We start from the raw sequence: 17,685 nt of genomic DNA, 5'->3' as shown, positions 1-17,685 counted from the left end.
ATCGCACCAGTACATTTCCCATTAAATTAGCTGGGATGGCGCAGCTGCAAGGTGCTTTGGAGGTCCAGTTGTACCTAGACGGGCCACAAAACACCTCCGCCATAGGAGTATTTATGTGAAAGTATCCTGAAAATTAGCCAGAGTGTAGAAAACCTGTGGATTCATGTTTTTCAAGTCAGTGGTTATGTCATATGACTTGAAGAGCAATACGCTGTATTTTTAAATTGATAGCATCCTGCCAGCTGTATTGTCTATGAATTTAAATCAAAAACTCAATTTTAATGGCGGTGATCCATCCACCCATCCATCCCTCCATCCATCCATCCATCCAGCCATTTTTAAAAAGTCACCTCAATCAAGCAACACTGAGTCTCACTGATTGAAGTCGAATTCGGCTGAAAAGAATGAAAATTATAATTGCGGGGGGTAAGGATAAAATAATAGCAGGAGAATATTAAAGCAGTGGGACACACAAGCAGATTAATCAGATGAAAATAGTATTCCTCTAATAGGTTACCATGGGTAAAAACAAACCTTCACTTTGCTGGAAAAAGAGTGGGTCGGGGCCTCGGCCATGTAATCGCAGCAAAATAGTAATCACTTTGCCTGATTGTATTTGACAAAGTCAACTTTATTTCAATACTGCGACATGACGAAATAGACAAAAAATATGACTTATAAAATGAGAAATTTATAAATAATATGACAGACAGCAACTTTATTCCCGACGATGTGGCGTTTGGGTGTCGAATCATCATCGGGGAGAATCAATAGCATTAAGATCATTTTAAAAAGTGGTGATATATTGTTGTAAACTTTCTCTCTCCACAGCTTCGGGATTCAGCACGACGGCAACGGTAATGACTGCGAACCCATCGGGAAGCGTCCTTTCGTCATGTCACCGCAGCTCCTGTACGGCACATCGCTGCCCAGGTGGTCACGCTGCAGTCGCCAGTACATCACCCGCTTCCTGGAGTGAGTGCCGTTCGTTACGAGATGTGGTTTCCGTCCCCTGCCTCGTCACCTCGCAATTTTCAGACACGAATTGTCTTGCGCTTGTTGGCGACGGCAGCTGAACGTCGATAACACCAATTGCAGAATGTTGGAGGAAGCAAAGCATACGAGTGTTGTTCTAGGTCGAGGTCAGGCTGCAGTGGCCTTCTTTTTTTCCCATCTGCAACTATCATATCAATTTTTTTTTAGACTGAGTTTGTGTTATTATAGGAAAAATGTGAAGAGGTCGAAAAGATTCGACCTCTTGCGTCGTCATCTCACAACTTTCAGACCCGAATTGTCTTGCGCTTTTTGGCGACGGAAGCTGAACATCTATAACACCAATTGAAGAATGTTGGAGGAAGCAAAGCATACAAGTGTTGTTCTAGGTCGAGGTCAGGCTGCAGTGGCCTTTTTTTTTCCCATATGCAATTATCATACCAATTTTTTTTTAGACTGAGTTAGCATTGTTATAGCAAAAATGTGAAGAGGTCGAAAAGATTCGACCTCTTGCCTCGTCACCTTGCAACTTTCAGACCCGAATTGTCTTGCCCTTGTTGGCGGCGGCAGCTGAAGGCCGATAACACCATTGCAGAATGGTGGAGGAAGCAAAGCATACAAGTGTTGTTCTAGGTCGAGGTCAGGCTTCAGTGGCCTTTTTTTTTTTTCATCTGCAATTATGATACCAATTTTTTTTTTAGACTGAGTGAGAATTATCATAGCAAAAATGTGAAGAGGTCGAAAAGATTCGAAATGACGAGAGATGTCTGACCCATAAGAGTACAGAACGGTGTGCTGGTGCTGTAAGAGAATAAAATGTGTTATTATTATTATTACTGGCAAGAATTGAAGTGCTCCATTAAGCGCTTTTCCGAAAATGTAAACACTCCTGTGCGCTCTTTTGACCAAGACACTTGTTCTTAATGGGAATGATTCTGTCCAATGACGATTTGACATCCTACACCCCCACGTCATCCTGAACTACGGGTTGTTGTTTTTTTTTTGTTGCTATTTCTTTTTTCCCTGTGCCTGTTGTTCCGGATTAAGAGCTTTCGGTCTGCCCACGAATCCACTTTGTTTTTAATGATCTACCAGGAAATCACTCGTGATGAATATTCCACGATAATTACCGTCGAATAGGCACTTAGCGGTGGAAATCATTGTCTTTATGACAATCTTTCTTCCCCCAGGTTCAACATCCTACACCTGCTGCATTTCACTTGCCTCCTACTTGTAACAGAATTGACATTTTTCTACAAAATGTTTAGAAAAATTATAATTTTGATATGTTCAAGGTCCAGTCAGACAAATTCTATTTTATTTCCAGAGTGATGTATTCAGCAGGGGTGTTTTTATAAGAATTAGTAATTCAGTTAATGGATTCGTACAAAAGGAGGTCTAGAGGTTAGACGCAGAGCTGTTTTTTTTTGGAGATTTTCAAGCAGGATATATTTTTCTTTTTTTTTTCTTTTTTTTTCTTTTTTTTTCTTTTTTTTTTGTAAATCGGCATAATTTGATTCAGGAGCTGTAGAATTGAAAGAAGTCAGCCGTCTCTCCCCCGCTGCGGTGGCTTCCGGCCAAACACAGCGGGATCGGCAGCGCCGCGAAGCCGGGTATCCGACACGATCCTTTCTCGCGGCGAACTCGGAATCGGCGGCGGCCCCACCAGATTTTTCATATTTCATATATCAATTTTGTGGTAAATGAAGGAACGGCGGCGTCCAGCGCGGTGCAGCGTGTGTGTGTTCATGGTATTTTAGCGATATCCGTGCGCATTTTTGTGCTTGTATTTCCTTCTCCCTTGGCAGCCGCCGCTCTGGCTTGAACGGCGTGTCTGGACCATGTGTTGAACGTCTGATAGAGTTCTTCTCAGCTGCCCCAGTTTCTCGGCCCCGAGCATCTGTAATTCTTTTGGCGGGATTTCAGTGACTTGACAGCTTTGTAGCTTCTTGACTCCTCTTCTGGAAAAAGAAAAGAAAAGGAAAGAAAAGAAAAGACGCCCAGGGTTGATGTTTACCCTGTGGGAGTTTTCGCCACAGAAAAAGGCTCAGCTTCTTGTTTGTGTTTGATGGCAATCAGAGGACAGACGGAGCTCCGTGCCCTGAAAGTCAACATCTTCACTGATCATGTTTTATACGTCTCCGTTCCCGTTATCTTATTTTTTTTTTTTTTTGTGTCTAAACTTCTGTTAAAATATCTGTGGGTATAACAGCGGTTGCCGATTCAAAGAAATTGCTGGTCAGAGCGAGGTAAAAGAACTGAAAAGATCGTCGCTATTTAGCTGTTATTGTTGTTTTTAACATTTTTAAATCAAAACTTTTAATGATTTTCTTTTAATAATCTATGGGGATTCATCCAGATTATGGTTAATCCTTGTTAAAATCCTGACAAACTTCATGCCATCTGTACCCTACGGCAGTGTTTCCCAACCTTTTTTGAGTCACGGCACATATTTTACACACCACCAAATAAATATGTCAAAAACAGTTTTTAACGAATTAGAATGAGACCGTAGTCTCAATTTACTCACTGTGAAATCCAATAAATCTAATATCTGTAGATTCGTCAAGTTGCAATGCAAATTTCCCAGTGATGTGCAACTTTTCCAGAACACTTTTTTGCAATGTCTGGCGACATGTCATCAATATGTCTGAAAATGGTATTATTTGAGAGAACTCGGGCTATTTCTTTATCAACGCCAGAGCCGAGCATTTCTCCTACAATGATTTTGCCGGCAGGTAGTACTAATGTTTTGCTACGGTGTTTGGCTGTTTGGATTTAGAGATGAGTTCAGCAACTTTGTAGCAAGCTTTCTCACTCGTCTTGGTAGTTTTCAACAATGCTGCCTGTTTATTTACGCAGATACAAGTACCGTAATTTCCGGACGATAAGCCGCGACTTTTTTCACATAAACAACGATGCGGCTAATATATGAACTTTGGGTGGGGGACGCTAACGAGCTTCACGCCGCTAAAACGTTTGTCCTCCGTTCAACTCCGACACCGAAGAAAGACGACTTTTGACGGTTTTAGTGCGCAGGAGGAAGCCCGAGATAGCGATCGGCTAGCCGGTGCGGCTTATATTGAGGTGCGCTCAATAGTCCAGAAATTACGGTACTTTTGATTTTATTTTATTAAAAATGTATCACGCAAACCGTCACTAATCACTCTGATACACAGATGCACAGAATAATTCACTACCCGTTGCCATCAAATGGGCACGCTGCCCACATAGACATAGGAAGACACATTATTTGCGTTGGATAAATACATTTCGGACCAGTCAGGTGAAAGTGGGCAGTTTTCCACTGCACACCTGATGATATCTCACGACACACTAATGTGCCGCGGCACAGTGGTTGGGAAACTCTGCCCTACTGTACTCAAGTCTGAGTTGAAATACATTGCGCATAAAAAGTAAGCTAGTTTGCCTGAATAATTCGATGCCAATGGCGGGAATTGACAAAATAGAAACAAAAAAAAAAAAGGCTCGTACTTTTGGAGTCACTGCTCTTTGGCTCGGTTCTGTCCCTTCTTAGCGCCCGGTGTTTCCTCGCGTCTCTATGTTTACGTCCAGCCTGACCAGCTGCAGCGAGGATGTTCTTGCTCTTTTCTTTGGTACGACAGAAGTTTTTTTGGAGCGATCTGTTCAGAGGGAAATATCCCAGCAATTTTTTTTCGTTTTTTTTTTTTACGCCTGTTGTTCAAGGGGAAATTCTATTAAAGTGCCTCCCAGAGGATAGATACTTCTACCGATGCCATTGCGAAAACACAAAAGAAAGCTATGTTTGCTATGTTAACTTGATGCCAGCTTGTCGCAGGGGAAACGAATCAGAATCGATTTTATTGGCCAATATGTTGGCCAATAAGTACAAAATACATACAAAGAACTCGGCTTTCGGTATAGTTACATCTTGTACCGACAAGAAGGTAAACAAAGACCAGATAACAGCACATTATGCAAAGTACAGAATCCAAATTGCAGAGTTCAGTGTAGGTCGGTAATTATGAGGTCTTCCACATGAGGAAAGTACAGTTAAATAAACATGGATAAAACATGTCCATATTCACAAGTTTGTATACTATTCATAACGGGGACATTTACGTAAGATGTTGTGGAGGATTTATGTGTTTAGCAGAGTGACGGCTTGTGGGAAAAAGTTGTACCGTAAAAATCTGCAGAATAGGTTGCGAAGGGTCTGAAGGGATGTTTACCGCCCGATTTCCTGGCCAGAGGGCAACTGGGCACCGATGATTGTTCCTGTAGTCCCGGTGATCGTTTACAGTCTTTTTCCATTCTGTTTGGTGGCCGAACCAAGCCAGAATTGGGTCAGGTTGAACTTCCACAGCTGGAGCGGAAAAATATGTTTCTCCACTATACCCACGTCGGCGTAAAAAATCACGATTTTATTTTGAATTGTTTCTGTTAATGGGATTGTGACACTTGTTATTGACTCTTAATATGTCATCTTTTTGACCGACGATAGTCTACCGAACACGGTGGAATTGTGGAACAGCCAGTTTATATCATTCAAACACTTTACAAAACTATTTCTTGAGGAGGTACGTTTGATAGAAACCGTATATCCCTTCTTCTTTTCTTTCTTCTGACCTTGATCGACAGCAAACTGCTTCGACGCCAACCATCGCTTTGTTCATGTGGATCTACATTCCAGTGATATTTATCTTTCTGGCGTCCTCCTGTATGCTGCGTTCACACACTCCAGAACAAGGCTTCTATTGTGTCCCCATTCAGCATCGGCGCAGAGCTTCTACTGCCGTTTCTGGGATTCGTTCTGGAGGTGTTGTTGTATGTGGAACGCTGAAGGTCACCGAGTAAAAATGCGACCGTGGCTTTTATAGATATTCTCGCACTGATGGGCTTTGCAAAACACAGCTACTCTTTAATGGCCCTGGGGCAAATTCCTGAAACACCACAGCAGCTAAAATGACTCGATCGCAGGTGGCCTGCATTTTACTGCTTGCAAGTTGCATGCGGACGCTAACCGGCGGCAGCACAATTGGCTTTTTAGAAAAATTTACCACAATTTGCGTATTGATTATTTTCCAGGAACATCGAGTTTGACAAAAGACTCGGGTAATTTGCCCTCTGAACTTCCCCCTCGGTATAAAAGCCAACGCGGTTCAGAGGCACTCATGGAGAACATTTTAATTGCCGCGGTTTTGTGCACGGCTGTCATATATTGATGATTTGTTGTAACGGCCGGCTCCTGTGTGCAATCAGATGCGCCGTATGTGCCGTTAAAGGAAAACGGGGTCGGGTTTTAGTAGCCCCCCCCCTCCCTTCGGCCCTGTGAAAAAGCACTTTTTTATCGACACGGGAGCTTTTTTTTTTTTTCCTTTTTCAAATCTGACTCCCTCCATCTGGAGACGCCTCCGAAAGAACAACTGTCAGCAGGAAAATGAAAACCGAGACCCGGAGCTGTGGTTCTAGATGCCTAAAGCAGACGCGGCACATCCACAAGATCACTATATGCAGATGATATACGACTAATATCTGATGTCAATAAATGGTCCCGTCTTAAGGGTTGATGGGAATTTGGTTTGGGGGTTAAGAAAGCCATAATGTGGTACAGTTGGTATCGGACGGTGGAAAGAATGGATGCTACGCCCAGGACCTTCAGCAGCTTCCTGTGTCATACTATCTCCGGACCACCGCCGACTGTGAGGAGGAACCCGCACAGCTTGAAGCCACGTGGGAACGGGAAGGAAAACGGTCGGATGCAACAACTGGGGTGAATTAGACGCAGCGGCCGTCTCTCGCTTCTTGTTATAAAACCCATTGTTTTCCCTTTTCCTTCGTGTTCCGAAGACTCCCACCTCCCGGCATCTTGTCTTTGTCTGGATCTGTGTTTGTCCTCCAGGTGGTCGCGGTATTTACGCCCCTGACCTAGTTTCCATCTTCCTCCACCATCGCTCTCCCGTTTTGGATTCTTTCCCACGGACCAATTTTTTTTCCATGTGGGTTCTGGGCCCGATCCCGCTCACCTGCCTTTCCAACTCGGCCCCGCGAGTCCAAACTCAGCGGAAAACCAAACAGAAATCAATCCGACGGACCCAGGCGGCTCTGCCGGAAGGACGACGCCGGCACAACCACGCTCTCGGTGGACAAATAACACTAACCGACTGCCCTTTTAAATCAATCTCCTGACCAGATAAGTCCTCCTCAAGTTCCAATCTGCATCACCAATATCCCTCCGTCACGAGACGGGGATCGAGAATTAAATAGCAATTGCCAAAAAAAAGTGAGCGTTTATTCAGGGACCGATAAAGATATGAGGCCGGTGGTTGGGTCGCCCGTGGGAACAGACACAGAGACAGGAAGTACAAATCCCACTCATACCAGAAGTCACGTTAGCCTTGTTCCCCTCAAAGAAAGTCCGGTCCCGCTTTGTGGAAACCCCCCACCACCACCACCACCACCTCCCCCAGGAAATCAAGACGCAGCCAAGTAGGCCACACAGCTGGGCCGGGCCCTCAGGAGAGTCCCGGGCAGGAGACTACCCCCTCCTCCTCCCTGTGCAAAAGATGAAACCCTCTTCCTAATGAACAACCAAGCTTTGGGAAAAATAAAAAAAGTCTGTTGCGCCCCTGAGGGAAAACACCGAACCCCTAGTTGAAAGAGAAGCAGTAGCGCGTTTGACTCTTTCGCCCGTCCCCCTCCCTCCCTCCCTCCCTCCGACCTGCCGCGACACGAACCTTCCCTGCGGTATTTATTGAATTTTCTCTCCGGTAGCCTGGCCTTTGACTCGCGTACCCGAAGAGGTGGGTGTCGCAGCCAACTGGGAGTGAAAAAACGGTTTGTAGTCACCGGTTTGTAGACGTCATTTTATTCAGATTATAACGGTTTCAGAGCGGCGGCCTCGGCGCCGACGGCAGAAACATTTACCCAGGATTAAACAGAGACTCGTGATTTCTAATCGCCTCCAAGGCCCCGGAAAAAGAGAACTCATTTTTTTTCATTGCCGATTATTCCTTGAAGGTAAGGGCCTCTCGCCTTCTAAAGCGAGACGTTTGTTTCCGCCCCTGGCGGTGGAGTGAATGCTAAGTAACGGCGAATTACGCGAGGAGGTTAGTCAAGGCTCGCGAGTGAAATGAGGGCAGAAGGAAAGAGAGATCAACAAAGTGGCTTTATTTCTGAAGAGCATCTCTTTCCCCTCACATCGCATGGCCGTCTCATTATGTTGAAGGATCCTTAAAAGTGTATCCTCGTAAAACATTTTGCGACTCGGCTGACGGGCCGATGAATATGAAAACGCCGTTAATTCGTTTTCCCAGAGGAGGCAATTGTGATACAGTTTAATGGGAATTCAGTATTCACGCTCACAGTCAAGAACTGAGAGCCACCTGAACTTGAAGTCACAGATCTGGGTAAGGATGTTGTGGAAAAATGTCAATACAGTTGGATGCAAAAGCGTCATTGTATTTTTGCGTCATCAGTAGTTGGATCCCGATAACCCGCACCTTTGGACAGCTGGTCGTCCGTGATGAAGTTCACAACATGGTGCCATCGGACATACATGTGCCGTCCGACTGAGTTGTTTGACTACTGTGGTGCCTCGGAGCAAGAAGCTCCCTGGCTTGTTTCCGATAGGTAGGGCCTTTCTAGGCAGAGTCTCTATGCCTCTCCTGGTGCTTTGGGTTCCTCCCACAGACTTAGAACATGAAGTAGGTTCATTGGAGACCCCAAAATTGCCCAGATGTGCAAATGGAGGGGTGCGATACTTGTATGCTTATGTGTCGTGTCTGAATGAGAAAATAAATGATTGTCTGTGGGCAGTGCTTCGCAATTCTACCTCTCAGCAAGAAGGTCTCTGGTTCTTTCAGGTTCGAAAGAGGCACAACAACTTTAAATATGTACACAGGAGAGTAACAATGGGTGATAGCAGCATAAGAATAGATGATAGAAGCAAAAAAAAAAGTGTTGTGATTACAGTTCAGACAGAGTGCAATTCAATGGTTGTATGTGTCTAAATGAGGCCCTATGATGGTTCAAGGCTAATCCCCGCTTCCTGACCAATGACAGCTGGGACGGGCTCCCCGATCTTGACTGCAGGACAAGCGATGTAGATAATTCTCGTCGAAATCTTCTTGTCACGGCAACTGCACTTGAATTTCTTCACTTGAATACGTTGCACCCCTCATGCAAGAGGCTTCCTCAGTTCTAATGACCTGCGGGGAGTTTGGATGACTTAGAACCTCCACAGACACCCTGCGGGTAATGAATGAATGGAGATATTAATTTGAAAACTGAAAAGTACCCCATTACGTGCACAAAACGGGAAGTCTTCCGCCGTCTAACCCCCCGCCACCTTTCTCGTAGTCGCGGCTGGGGTTGGTGCCTGGACGACGCGCCGCTAAAGGACAAGCTGTCCCTGAGCTTGGTGCTTCCCGGCGTCCTGTACGGCGCCGCCCACCAGTGCCGGCTTCAGTACGGATCCGCATCCCTGGTCTGCGACGACATGGACGTAAGGCTCCCGTCTCCATCTCCCCTTTCTTTCTTACCGATCGGGCAAAGATCGTTTCCACGATTTTAAGCAAGTCGATTCAAGTTCGGTCCATTTTCTTCCACTGGTTGAAGATAGATATTCATTTTTCTTTTTTTTTAATTTATTTCGGGACAATGGACTGACAACGACCCCCCCAATTTTTATCACTTCCTCATTCACGCGTCTTAATTCAAAGGTTTTGACTCCACTTTGAACGGTCCTTCATCCAGCGCTCCTCTGAGGCGAAAGGTCGACGCTTTAGAAACCCGTTCCAACACCAGACTTCCTACTAAGTGCTTAGAATTTGGCCGAATTGGGCGGATTTCGGTCAAGATTTTTTATTTTTGTACGGAGCCATTTAACGTCGTGCTTCGAAGGAACCAGACTGTGACCGATCTCGGTAGTCGGGGCCGCGTGGTTTCGTCTTGTATTTTGCTTTGGAGGTTAAGAAAACGTAAAGTCAACAGTCGGGGTGAAAGTAATAACACCGAGTGTAGTAGGTGAAAGACGTGGACCACACACACACTCTCTCACACACACACACACACACACACTCTGACCAGAACGTCTGCGGTTTTCGCAAGTGGCGCCCCATAATGGAAACACAACAGCGGGATGTTTACAGATGTTTCAGGAATCGGCCTGCTGGTTTGTTTAGTTTTTTTTTTTTTTACAATCCACAAGTTAAAAGGATCCTCACTCACACATCATCCAAATGTGTGTGTGTGTGTGTGTGTGAGCGCTCAGCATGAAGTCGTGTGTGTGTGCGTGTCCTTGTTTGTCTGTCAAGCTACACTTAATCCTTATTCATGAGGCAACGTGTTAACTTTACCTCCCTCGCCTGCTGTTCTTTCATTTGAAAACGAATTGCAAATACGGAAAAAAGCATTATTATTGATTAATTAATAATTACGCGCTGTCGTTTATCACCTGATGCAGCTGTCGGGATGTCGGGAAAACATTTTTTTTTTCTTTTATGATATAAGGCGTGTTGTAATTAAAAAAATCTGCCATACTGACAGGGAAAAAAAAAGCGGTAAATAACCTACTTGACGTGACAGTTCATGAATTCTTTCCTCGCCGTGACGAGCGGCGACGTCGGAAATTTCGATAGCGGACGCATCGGCATTCATGCGGAGGCCCTTTTTTCTCAGTGCACAGTTATTATGTAGTAATAAACAGAATAAATGCACGGTACGGCTTTAACGTCAGACACTTCAGACGTAATCGTCCTGCCAATCATCCGTCCCCGCTTCATCGATTAGCATCTGGAATGTCTGGAGTTGGAACAAAACATAAAGAAAAAACGTGCTATTTTTCTCCATCGACCGTTTTCACTGCAAGCTTTGTCCTTTACTTGCGGTTGTTGTAATTTCCAAACAATAAGACACTCCTTTTTTTTTAACACGATTCGAACCCTGCGGCCTAAACAACAATATAGCAAATTTATTGAATTTTTTACTTTTTATTTTTCATTTTTTGGGGGGGTGAATTAGTTTCACGCCGCCAAATCATTTAGAAGAGGACGTTAGCGATCAGCTGGAGTAGGACAAAGCAGGGATAGAAAATAGATGGATGGATGGATGGACTTTTCTTTGTTTTATTTATTATTCATCATTTTCATCAGCCGTGTTACAGGCACTGTTCGGACAAAGCAAAGTAAAAAAAAAAGGTTGCCTTGTAAATACCTGCTGAAACATTGTTTTCATTTCCTGAAAAAAGTGTTTTTTTTTTTTTTTTTTTTATTTATTATTAATGTGTTTCATCGACCGTGTTGCAGGCATTTCGCGGAATGCGTTCAATTAAAAGTTAAAAGAAAAAATGTCAGTGTAAATATCTCATGTTACAACGTGGACACTTGCGGCTTAGAGACAAGTGCGGGCTATATGTGCACAGATATATTTATATGTTTATTTTTAGCCGGTGCGGCTTATATTCAGGTGCGCCTAATAGTCCAGAAATTATGGTTAATATACAAGAAATACGACTAGTTGTGGAGAGTAAGGACCGGTTGGGTTCATCAGCCAGAAGGTCGTAATATTTCTCACTCCGTCGGTGAGTTTGTCTGTTAACTTCCTCGCCGTTGAATTTCACGGCAATTCTTAATAAATAGTCTTTACAAAGGGCGGCGCATCGAGTTAATGGTTTTTTTAGCCAGTTTTTTAAATAAGCAAATCCTTCCATACTCAAACGATCTACCCATCAGACGGCCGATGAGGACGGCAATCGCTGTCGTCACACGAGAAGCGATTTCGGCCAAAGCGTCCCGACCGCGTCGGCCGGATGAAATGTCAGGCAGAGCGAGCGGCGATTGGGTCAAGAGCGGCCAAGGGAACTCCTCGATAAACCGCGTTTCGACCTTTGGTGTTTATCAGTCTACCCGTAACCGATTCGAACAGCGGCGAGAATAGATATTTCCACGAATGTGGTCCTGACCTTTGTCTGAGAATCTCTCAAAAGATCTGGCTCAGGGGAAAAAAAAAATGTCTCTTTTATTTATCTTGGTTTTAAAACTGTAATGTTTGAACCGCCTGATTTTCGGAAAATGTGCAGAGATACTTAAAGGGTGTTGATTTCTGAGAAACATTGGAAGATTCTTAAAAACAAGGTCCAATCGGTATTTTATTTTGATTCGAAATAAAACACTGATTGAACCTTTTTGTGCTTGAGAGACTTTTCCTCCTCCCAAAAAAAAAAAAAAGGAATATAAAGATTAAAATGTTACCGCTGTTTCAGAATGTGTGCAGCACCCTGTGGTGCACGGTGGGAACAACGTGCCACTCCAAGCTGGACGGCGCCGTGGACGGAACAAGCTGCGGGGAGGACAAGGTGGGAAGCTAACGTTATAGCATTCGGCTAGCGTTCCCCGCAGGTTCGATGTCGCCGAAACAAAAGCTAAAATAAATAACCGCGAGGGAAGAAGATGCACTTGCATGTACTCCATCTGGTCACGTCTTAAACTTCACGAATCCTAAAAACGTGTCCTTCACCAGTGGTGCTTCAGCGGCGAGTGCGTAGCCATCGGCTACGAGCCCGCGAGCGTTAGCGGCGGCTGGGCGTCGTGGAGCGAGTGGTCGTCCTGCTCCAGGTCGTGCGGCGCCGGCGTCCAGAGCGCCCGGAGGGACTGCGACAATCCCACGTAAGTGTTTTCATCATCGTCGTTTCATCGGCGAACGCACAAACGGTCCGTAGACGTGAATAATATCTCATTCGCTGTCGCTTCGGGGGGGGTTTATTGTGTTATTATCTCATGTGGCAATTTCCAAAACACAATCGTTGTTTTTGTTGCCGGAGGTAATTCATTATGCAAATTGAGAATCTTTGTTTTTCCCCGAGAAGAGGCGGAGGCGCCCACCAAGGGGCCGGCCTCGGCTGATGCCAGAACAACTGCGGTAAATACCCTTGAAACAGAAGCGTCCTCTCCACAGCTGGAGAGTCTGGAAATGAAGCGCGATGCGGGAGCGTCGGTATTGGGCGGCGCGGCGGTTAGCGCTTCCGTCTCACAGCAAGAAGGTCCCCGTTTTTTTTTTTTTTTTTTTTTTTTTTTTATTTGTGAAGCGTCTTTGAGTGTCATGAAAAGCGCTATAAAAATCCCATGTATTATTATTATTATTATTATTTAATTCCCGCTTTGCGTGTTCTCCACGTGCCTCCGCCAGTTTCCAGTTTCCTCAGGAGGTTCATCGCAAACTCTTAAATGCCCGGATGAGAATGAAGAGCGAGTGCGCTGTTTTGAGTCTGAGCGAAATAACCGAAGGAAACTTGAAAATTGGCACAAGGTTGGCGAACCCTTGCCTCTTTCATCCCACTGATGGGTCCTTGAGGCTTTTAAAAATAATTAACCAGCATTTAATTTAAAAAGTGTTTTATTTTAGTCCGTTCATTTTTGAAAACATAATTTTCAAATTATGGCAATCGAAATAAATATTTTTGACGCTCTTTCTGCACACAGAGAGGACGGCACTTTTGGTTTCATTTAAATTTTTTTTTTTTTTTTTTTCATAAACACAAGGACTGAATTAGACATTGAGAATTTTGCTTAAAAGTAACTTTCAACCCAACGAGTTCAAAATTTTTGGTCGCATGCAGAAATTTTGTTTTTGTCTGTCATTGATTTTAAAAAATGCAACACATATATTGTTTATACATAGCATAATGTAAAAAAAAAAAAAAAACAAAAAAAACATTATATGCAATGTTAATTCATTTTTTATTTCAAAAGGGTCGCGTGGCTCCCGGTGAAAGCGAAACTGTGAATCTTTCTGAAAGGAAACACAATTCACTCGAGGGCTGGAAACTCAACAGGACATTTGACCCTTAAGACCCTTATCATGCTGTGACAAGTCTTTACGACGTTTCTTTTTGCTATTTGACATAAAGTTATCGTAGCGTGTGGTGGGCAGACGGACAAGCAGAACCCTTGAATCATTTTCAGCTACAATCAGAAGAAAAACAACTTTATTTGTCCCAAAAGTGTATAGGATAGCTGCATTAAATTATGAACATCAACAAATATATGGGTGAATATATATATATATATATATATATATGTGTGTGTGTATGTGTGTGTGTGTGTTGATGGCTGGAATGCAAAACCTCCTATCTGAAAAAAAAACACTTTTTTCAGGAAATGAAAACAAAAAAAAAGACGTTTCAGCCGATATTTACAAGGAAATCTTTTTTTTTTTTTTACTTTTAATTAAATACATGCTTTGTTGAAACACTGTAGCTCAGAAATGATCCATAAATGAGCCGCATCATTGTTTAAGCCGCAGTGCTAAAAGCGTGTGGAAAAAAGTAGCGGCTTATAGTCCGGAAATTATTGTAAGTGCGGAATTAAGGCAAAGGCGGAAACATAAGATCCGTAAGGTCTAATGAAAAAAAAAACTATAATATGTACCAACCCTGAATGAATAATATCAGTTATTTGATATGTGAACTGTGACAGGAGGATCAGTCAGTGACTCAGGCCTCCCTGCCGATGAGAAATTTTAATTTAATTAAAGCCGAGTTAAAGCGCTAACCAATTAAATAAACCACCGGGCTGCGCTGATTTCTTTCCTCTATTAAGTTCTATTTATTTTCCATGGAATCTGGTGTTACACGAGTCGGCCAGCGTTGTTTTCGATAACCGAAAACATGCGGCGCGACAGCAAACGCGCCCTTTCCCTCTCCTGAAGACAGATTCTCATGGTCACGAACGAACGCGGTAATCAAACTCGAACAAGCGGGTCAACAAGGAGAGGGCGGTCTTGGCTACGTTTCAGTCGAAACCCCGGCTCGGCTTGGAAAGCGAACTTAATGCGAACGTCCGAAAAGGAAAAGAGATGACGAAACGCAGACGGGATGTTGCCAACCCGTTGCCCCGCCCCGTCCAGCCTTTCAATCTGTTTGTTATTTCATGAAAATAAACAAATCAAGGAAAACGCCAGACGTCCCTGGCCAATTTTGGAGTCTTTCTAAGTTCTTGCTCCAAAATTTCAGTTTGTGACCTCCCAACATCCTGAATACTGGTAATTACCGTTGGGTTTTGGTTTGTTTTTCATTTCCGGAGTCCTACTCTGCTGCTTTTTGTCGTCTTCTCAGAACAGATTGGATTGAATTGGGTGTTTTTTCTATCGGAACCGCTTGTGGATCCATTGTTCCCAGTTGACTTTGGGAGTCCCTAAAGCAGCCGTAGGAATCGATTACTGTGTTCTCCAGTCCCAAGCACAGGGGGAAGTATTGTCTGGGTGAAAGACAGAGGTACCGCATCTGCAACACCATGCCCTGTCCCGGCGAGCTGCCCACTTTCAGAGACCTGCAGTGCAGCCAGTTCGACACCATGCTCTACAAGGGCAGGCTCTACAAATGGGTGGCGGTCATTAACAGAGGTGAGCCAATCGGAAGTTCGATCCGAGGGACTCGAGCGGGATCACGACCTGGTCTTTTTCACAGTCAGCCCCTGCGAACTGCACTGCCGCCCGCTGAACGAGCACTTCTCCGAGAAGATGCGCGACGCCGTCGCCGACGGGACCCCTTGCTTCGAGGGCAACAAGAGCAGAGAGATGTGCATCAATGGCATCTGTAAGGTAGCGACGCCATCCCGCTCCGTCCGTCGATTTTTTTTTTTTACATTTTTGTTCCCGCTTTCCAGCAATCTGTTCCGCGCTGAATGCCGAACGCATTTGTATGACCTGCCCCCTTTTTTTTTTGTTTTTTTTCTCAGCGAGCTGGTGTTGCATGTTTGACATTCTGGATGAAAATGAGCTTGTTGTTTATAAATACACCGCAGCCGTTATCTTCAGTGATAACAGCTTGCTGTTGCCCATCGTTCCGTGCCCAAATGCCAGTGACTGATAGGGCCTCTGCTTGGATATGGGGGGATTGAATGCAGTTGCGGACTTGGGAGTGCTGCCTTGGTGACATTCTGTGACATTTACACCCACGAGGTTTTCGCGTCTCGTTTGCCCCAAATTTCTCGTGTTGGAGTGTCTCGCGGAAATTTTAAGTCGAATTACGAAGAGCTCTGATCATGTAAGGAAAAAAAAAAAAAAGGAAAGGGTCTAAAGGGGCCATATTTTAAAATGTAGGTCTCGGAAAATAGATCTATTCGGCCGCTCTGAGGAGTTAGGCTTCTCGTAAAGGAGTCCTCCCTTTGCCCATGTGTCACCGCTCATTTGCATCAAACCCCTTAAGCGTGCTGTTTCCAGCCAATTTCATCCCCGTCCCCTTCGCAACCTCCGTCCGGATCACTTTAAGGGCTTCTTAACCCTTCTGGGACGCCTCCCTGCAATTCCAGGACTTCAGCCCCCTGTCCTGTCTTTCTCCTGTTGGACTTTTGCGCTCGTTTTGGCATTATCTTATGCGTAAGACGGTACACTAGGGCACTAGTTAGCGCTTCCGCTTCACAAAGGGAAGTTCCCTGGGGGTTTGCATGTTCTTCCCATTTCTGCTTCCTCCGGCTTCTCAGGTTTCGTTGACCGCTCATCCAAAAAGGTCCAGCCGGTGAATGGTTGTATGTCTATCTATCAGTGGCGGCTGTGCATTTCATACCTTGTCCTTCAGTCCTGCTCCATCAATCTAACCCTCAATTACTGTTTTATGGCTATAAAACCATCTCATTATGCAGAAATGCAGTTTAAAGAGCCGTTAGATCACAGAAGTAACTCGTGATGAAGCACTTTCATCTTGTCCTCGAAATGAGAGTTCCGTCTTGACCCAAAAAACTGGCACACAGTCTGTCAGTCTTTTTAAGATTTCCCTATTTTTCTTTGCCTTGTCGTTGTAGAGCACTGTTTCTCTACGCACCGGTTTCCCCAAAAGTTTTGGACTGTTGCTTTTGAGTGTGCGGCAGTGTCTTGTTGCTGCCACCGCAAGCCAAATTTACAAACCTAGCGTGGCTCCAAACAGCATGTCCATCAGTGGCAAATAACAAGCACTCCTTGCAAGACAATTTGCAGTGTTCCTCGGAGCCTGCGAGCCGGGGGTACCGCTCATCGTTAGCGGACTGAACGTGACGGACAAATCCTTTTCCTCGCTGTAACAAGCCTGCTAGCTTCGGAATTGTTTGACCTTTCTCAAGGATGTCCAGCTTTTCTTGGAAAGTCTGTCTTGAAAATGGGTTTGACTATAAATCTGCAATTGCATCACTTTTTTCTCCTCTGTCAGCCATCATGGGTTGACAGATAAGCTATTATATCAACACAGCTCTATTTGTGTTTGTGCAGCTCGCTACAGATGCAGCCTTCTTGCTCTGGCTAGTACACGCTCTGATTATCCAATCAAAGGGCATGTGACACGCTGACGTGACCGCCGCCTTCTAGAAGGCCTCAGAGTCGCATCTCAAAATCTGATCGGTTGAAGCAACAGTTTCATTGACTCTCAGTTTTCGCCAGAGCGCCTGTGAATCTGATTCTGCAGGCCTCAAGGCAGATTTCTTTTACTTTGACCCTTTGACCCTGGCAACAAATAAAGGCCGAAATGTGGTTGGTTAAATGCTTTAATGGGAAAACACATCTCTGAAAGCAGCACAGCAAGGGAACAAGCTATGAAAGGAAGAGGATAGATCATTATTTAATCACCATCCATGGACAAAATATTATTAAAATCAGTCCGTGATTCAGATATTTTTTTAAGCCAGCAGAGAAGGCCTTGCGGGCCCTGACGGCCCGCTGCTGCTATATATAAAGTAAGAATGAGAG

The 17,685-nt window shown here is 44.5% G+C and overlaps 1 protein-coding gene across 1 annotated transcript in view; it reads left to right on the top strand.

Annotated features, from left to right (window-relative positions):
• The window catches only part of adamts7 (a disintegrin-like and metallopeptidase (reprolysin type) with thrombospondin type 1 motif, 7), an 87,760-nt gene that overhangs the window by 29,190 nt on the left and 40,885 nt on the right, over positions 1-17,685 (top strand). The window contains exons 8-13 of the mRNA XM_086144150.1: positions 832-975; positions 9,337-9,481; positions 12,239-12,331; positions 12,496-12,641; positions 15,206-15,375; positions 15,440-15,573. Of these exons, the coding sequence (XP_086000276.1) occupies positions 832-975; positions 9,337-9,481; positions 12,239-12,331; positions 12,496-12,641; positions 15,206-15,375; positions 15,440-15,573 (832 nt within the window). The remainder of the gene's footprint in view (positions 1-831; positions 976-9,336; positions 9,482-12,238; positions 12,332-12,495; positions 12,642-15,205; positions 15,376-15,439; positions 15,574-17,685) is intronic.

This window comes from Fistularia commersonii, chromosome 3 (assembly GCF_037954325.1).
Source record: "Fistularia commersonii isolate RoL2024-O1a breed Wild chromosome 3, RoL_Fcom_v1.0, whole genome shotgun sequence".
Lineage (NCBI taxonomy): Eukaryota > Metazoa > Chordata > Actinopteri > Syngnathiformes > Fistulariidae > Fistularia > Fistularia commersonii.
The sequence above is the reverse complement of the archived record's forward strand: the minus strand, read 5'-3'. Positions and strand labels throughout refer to the sequence as shown.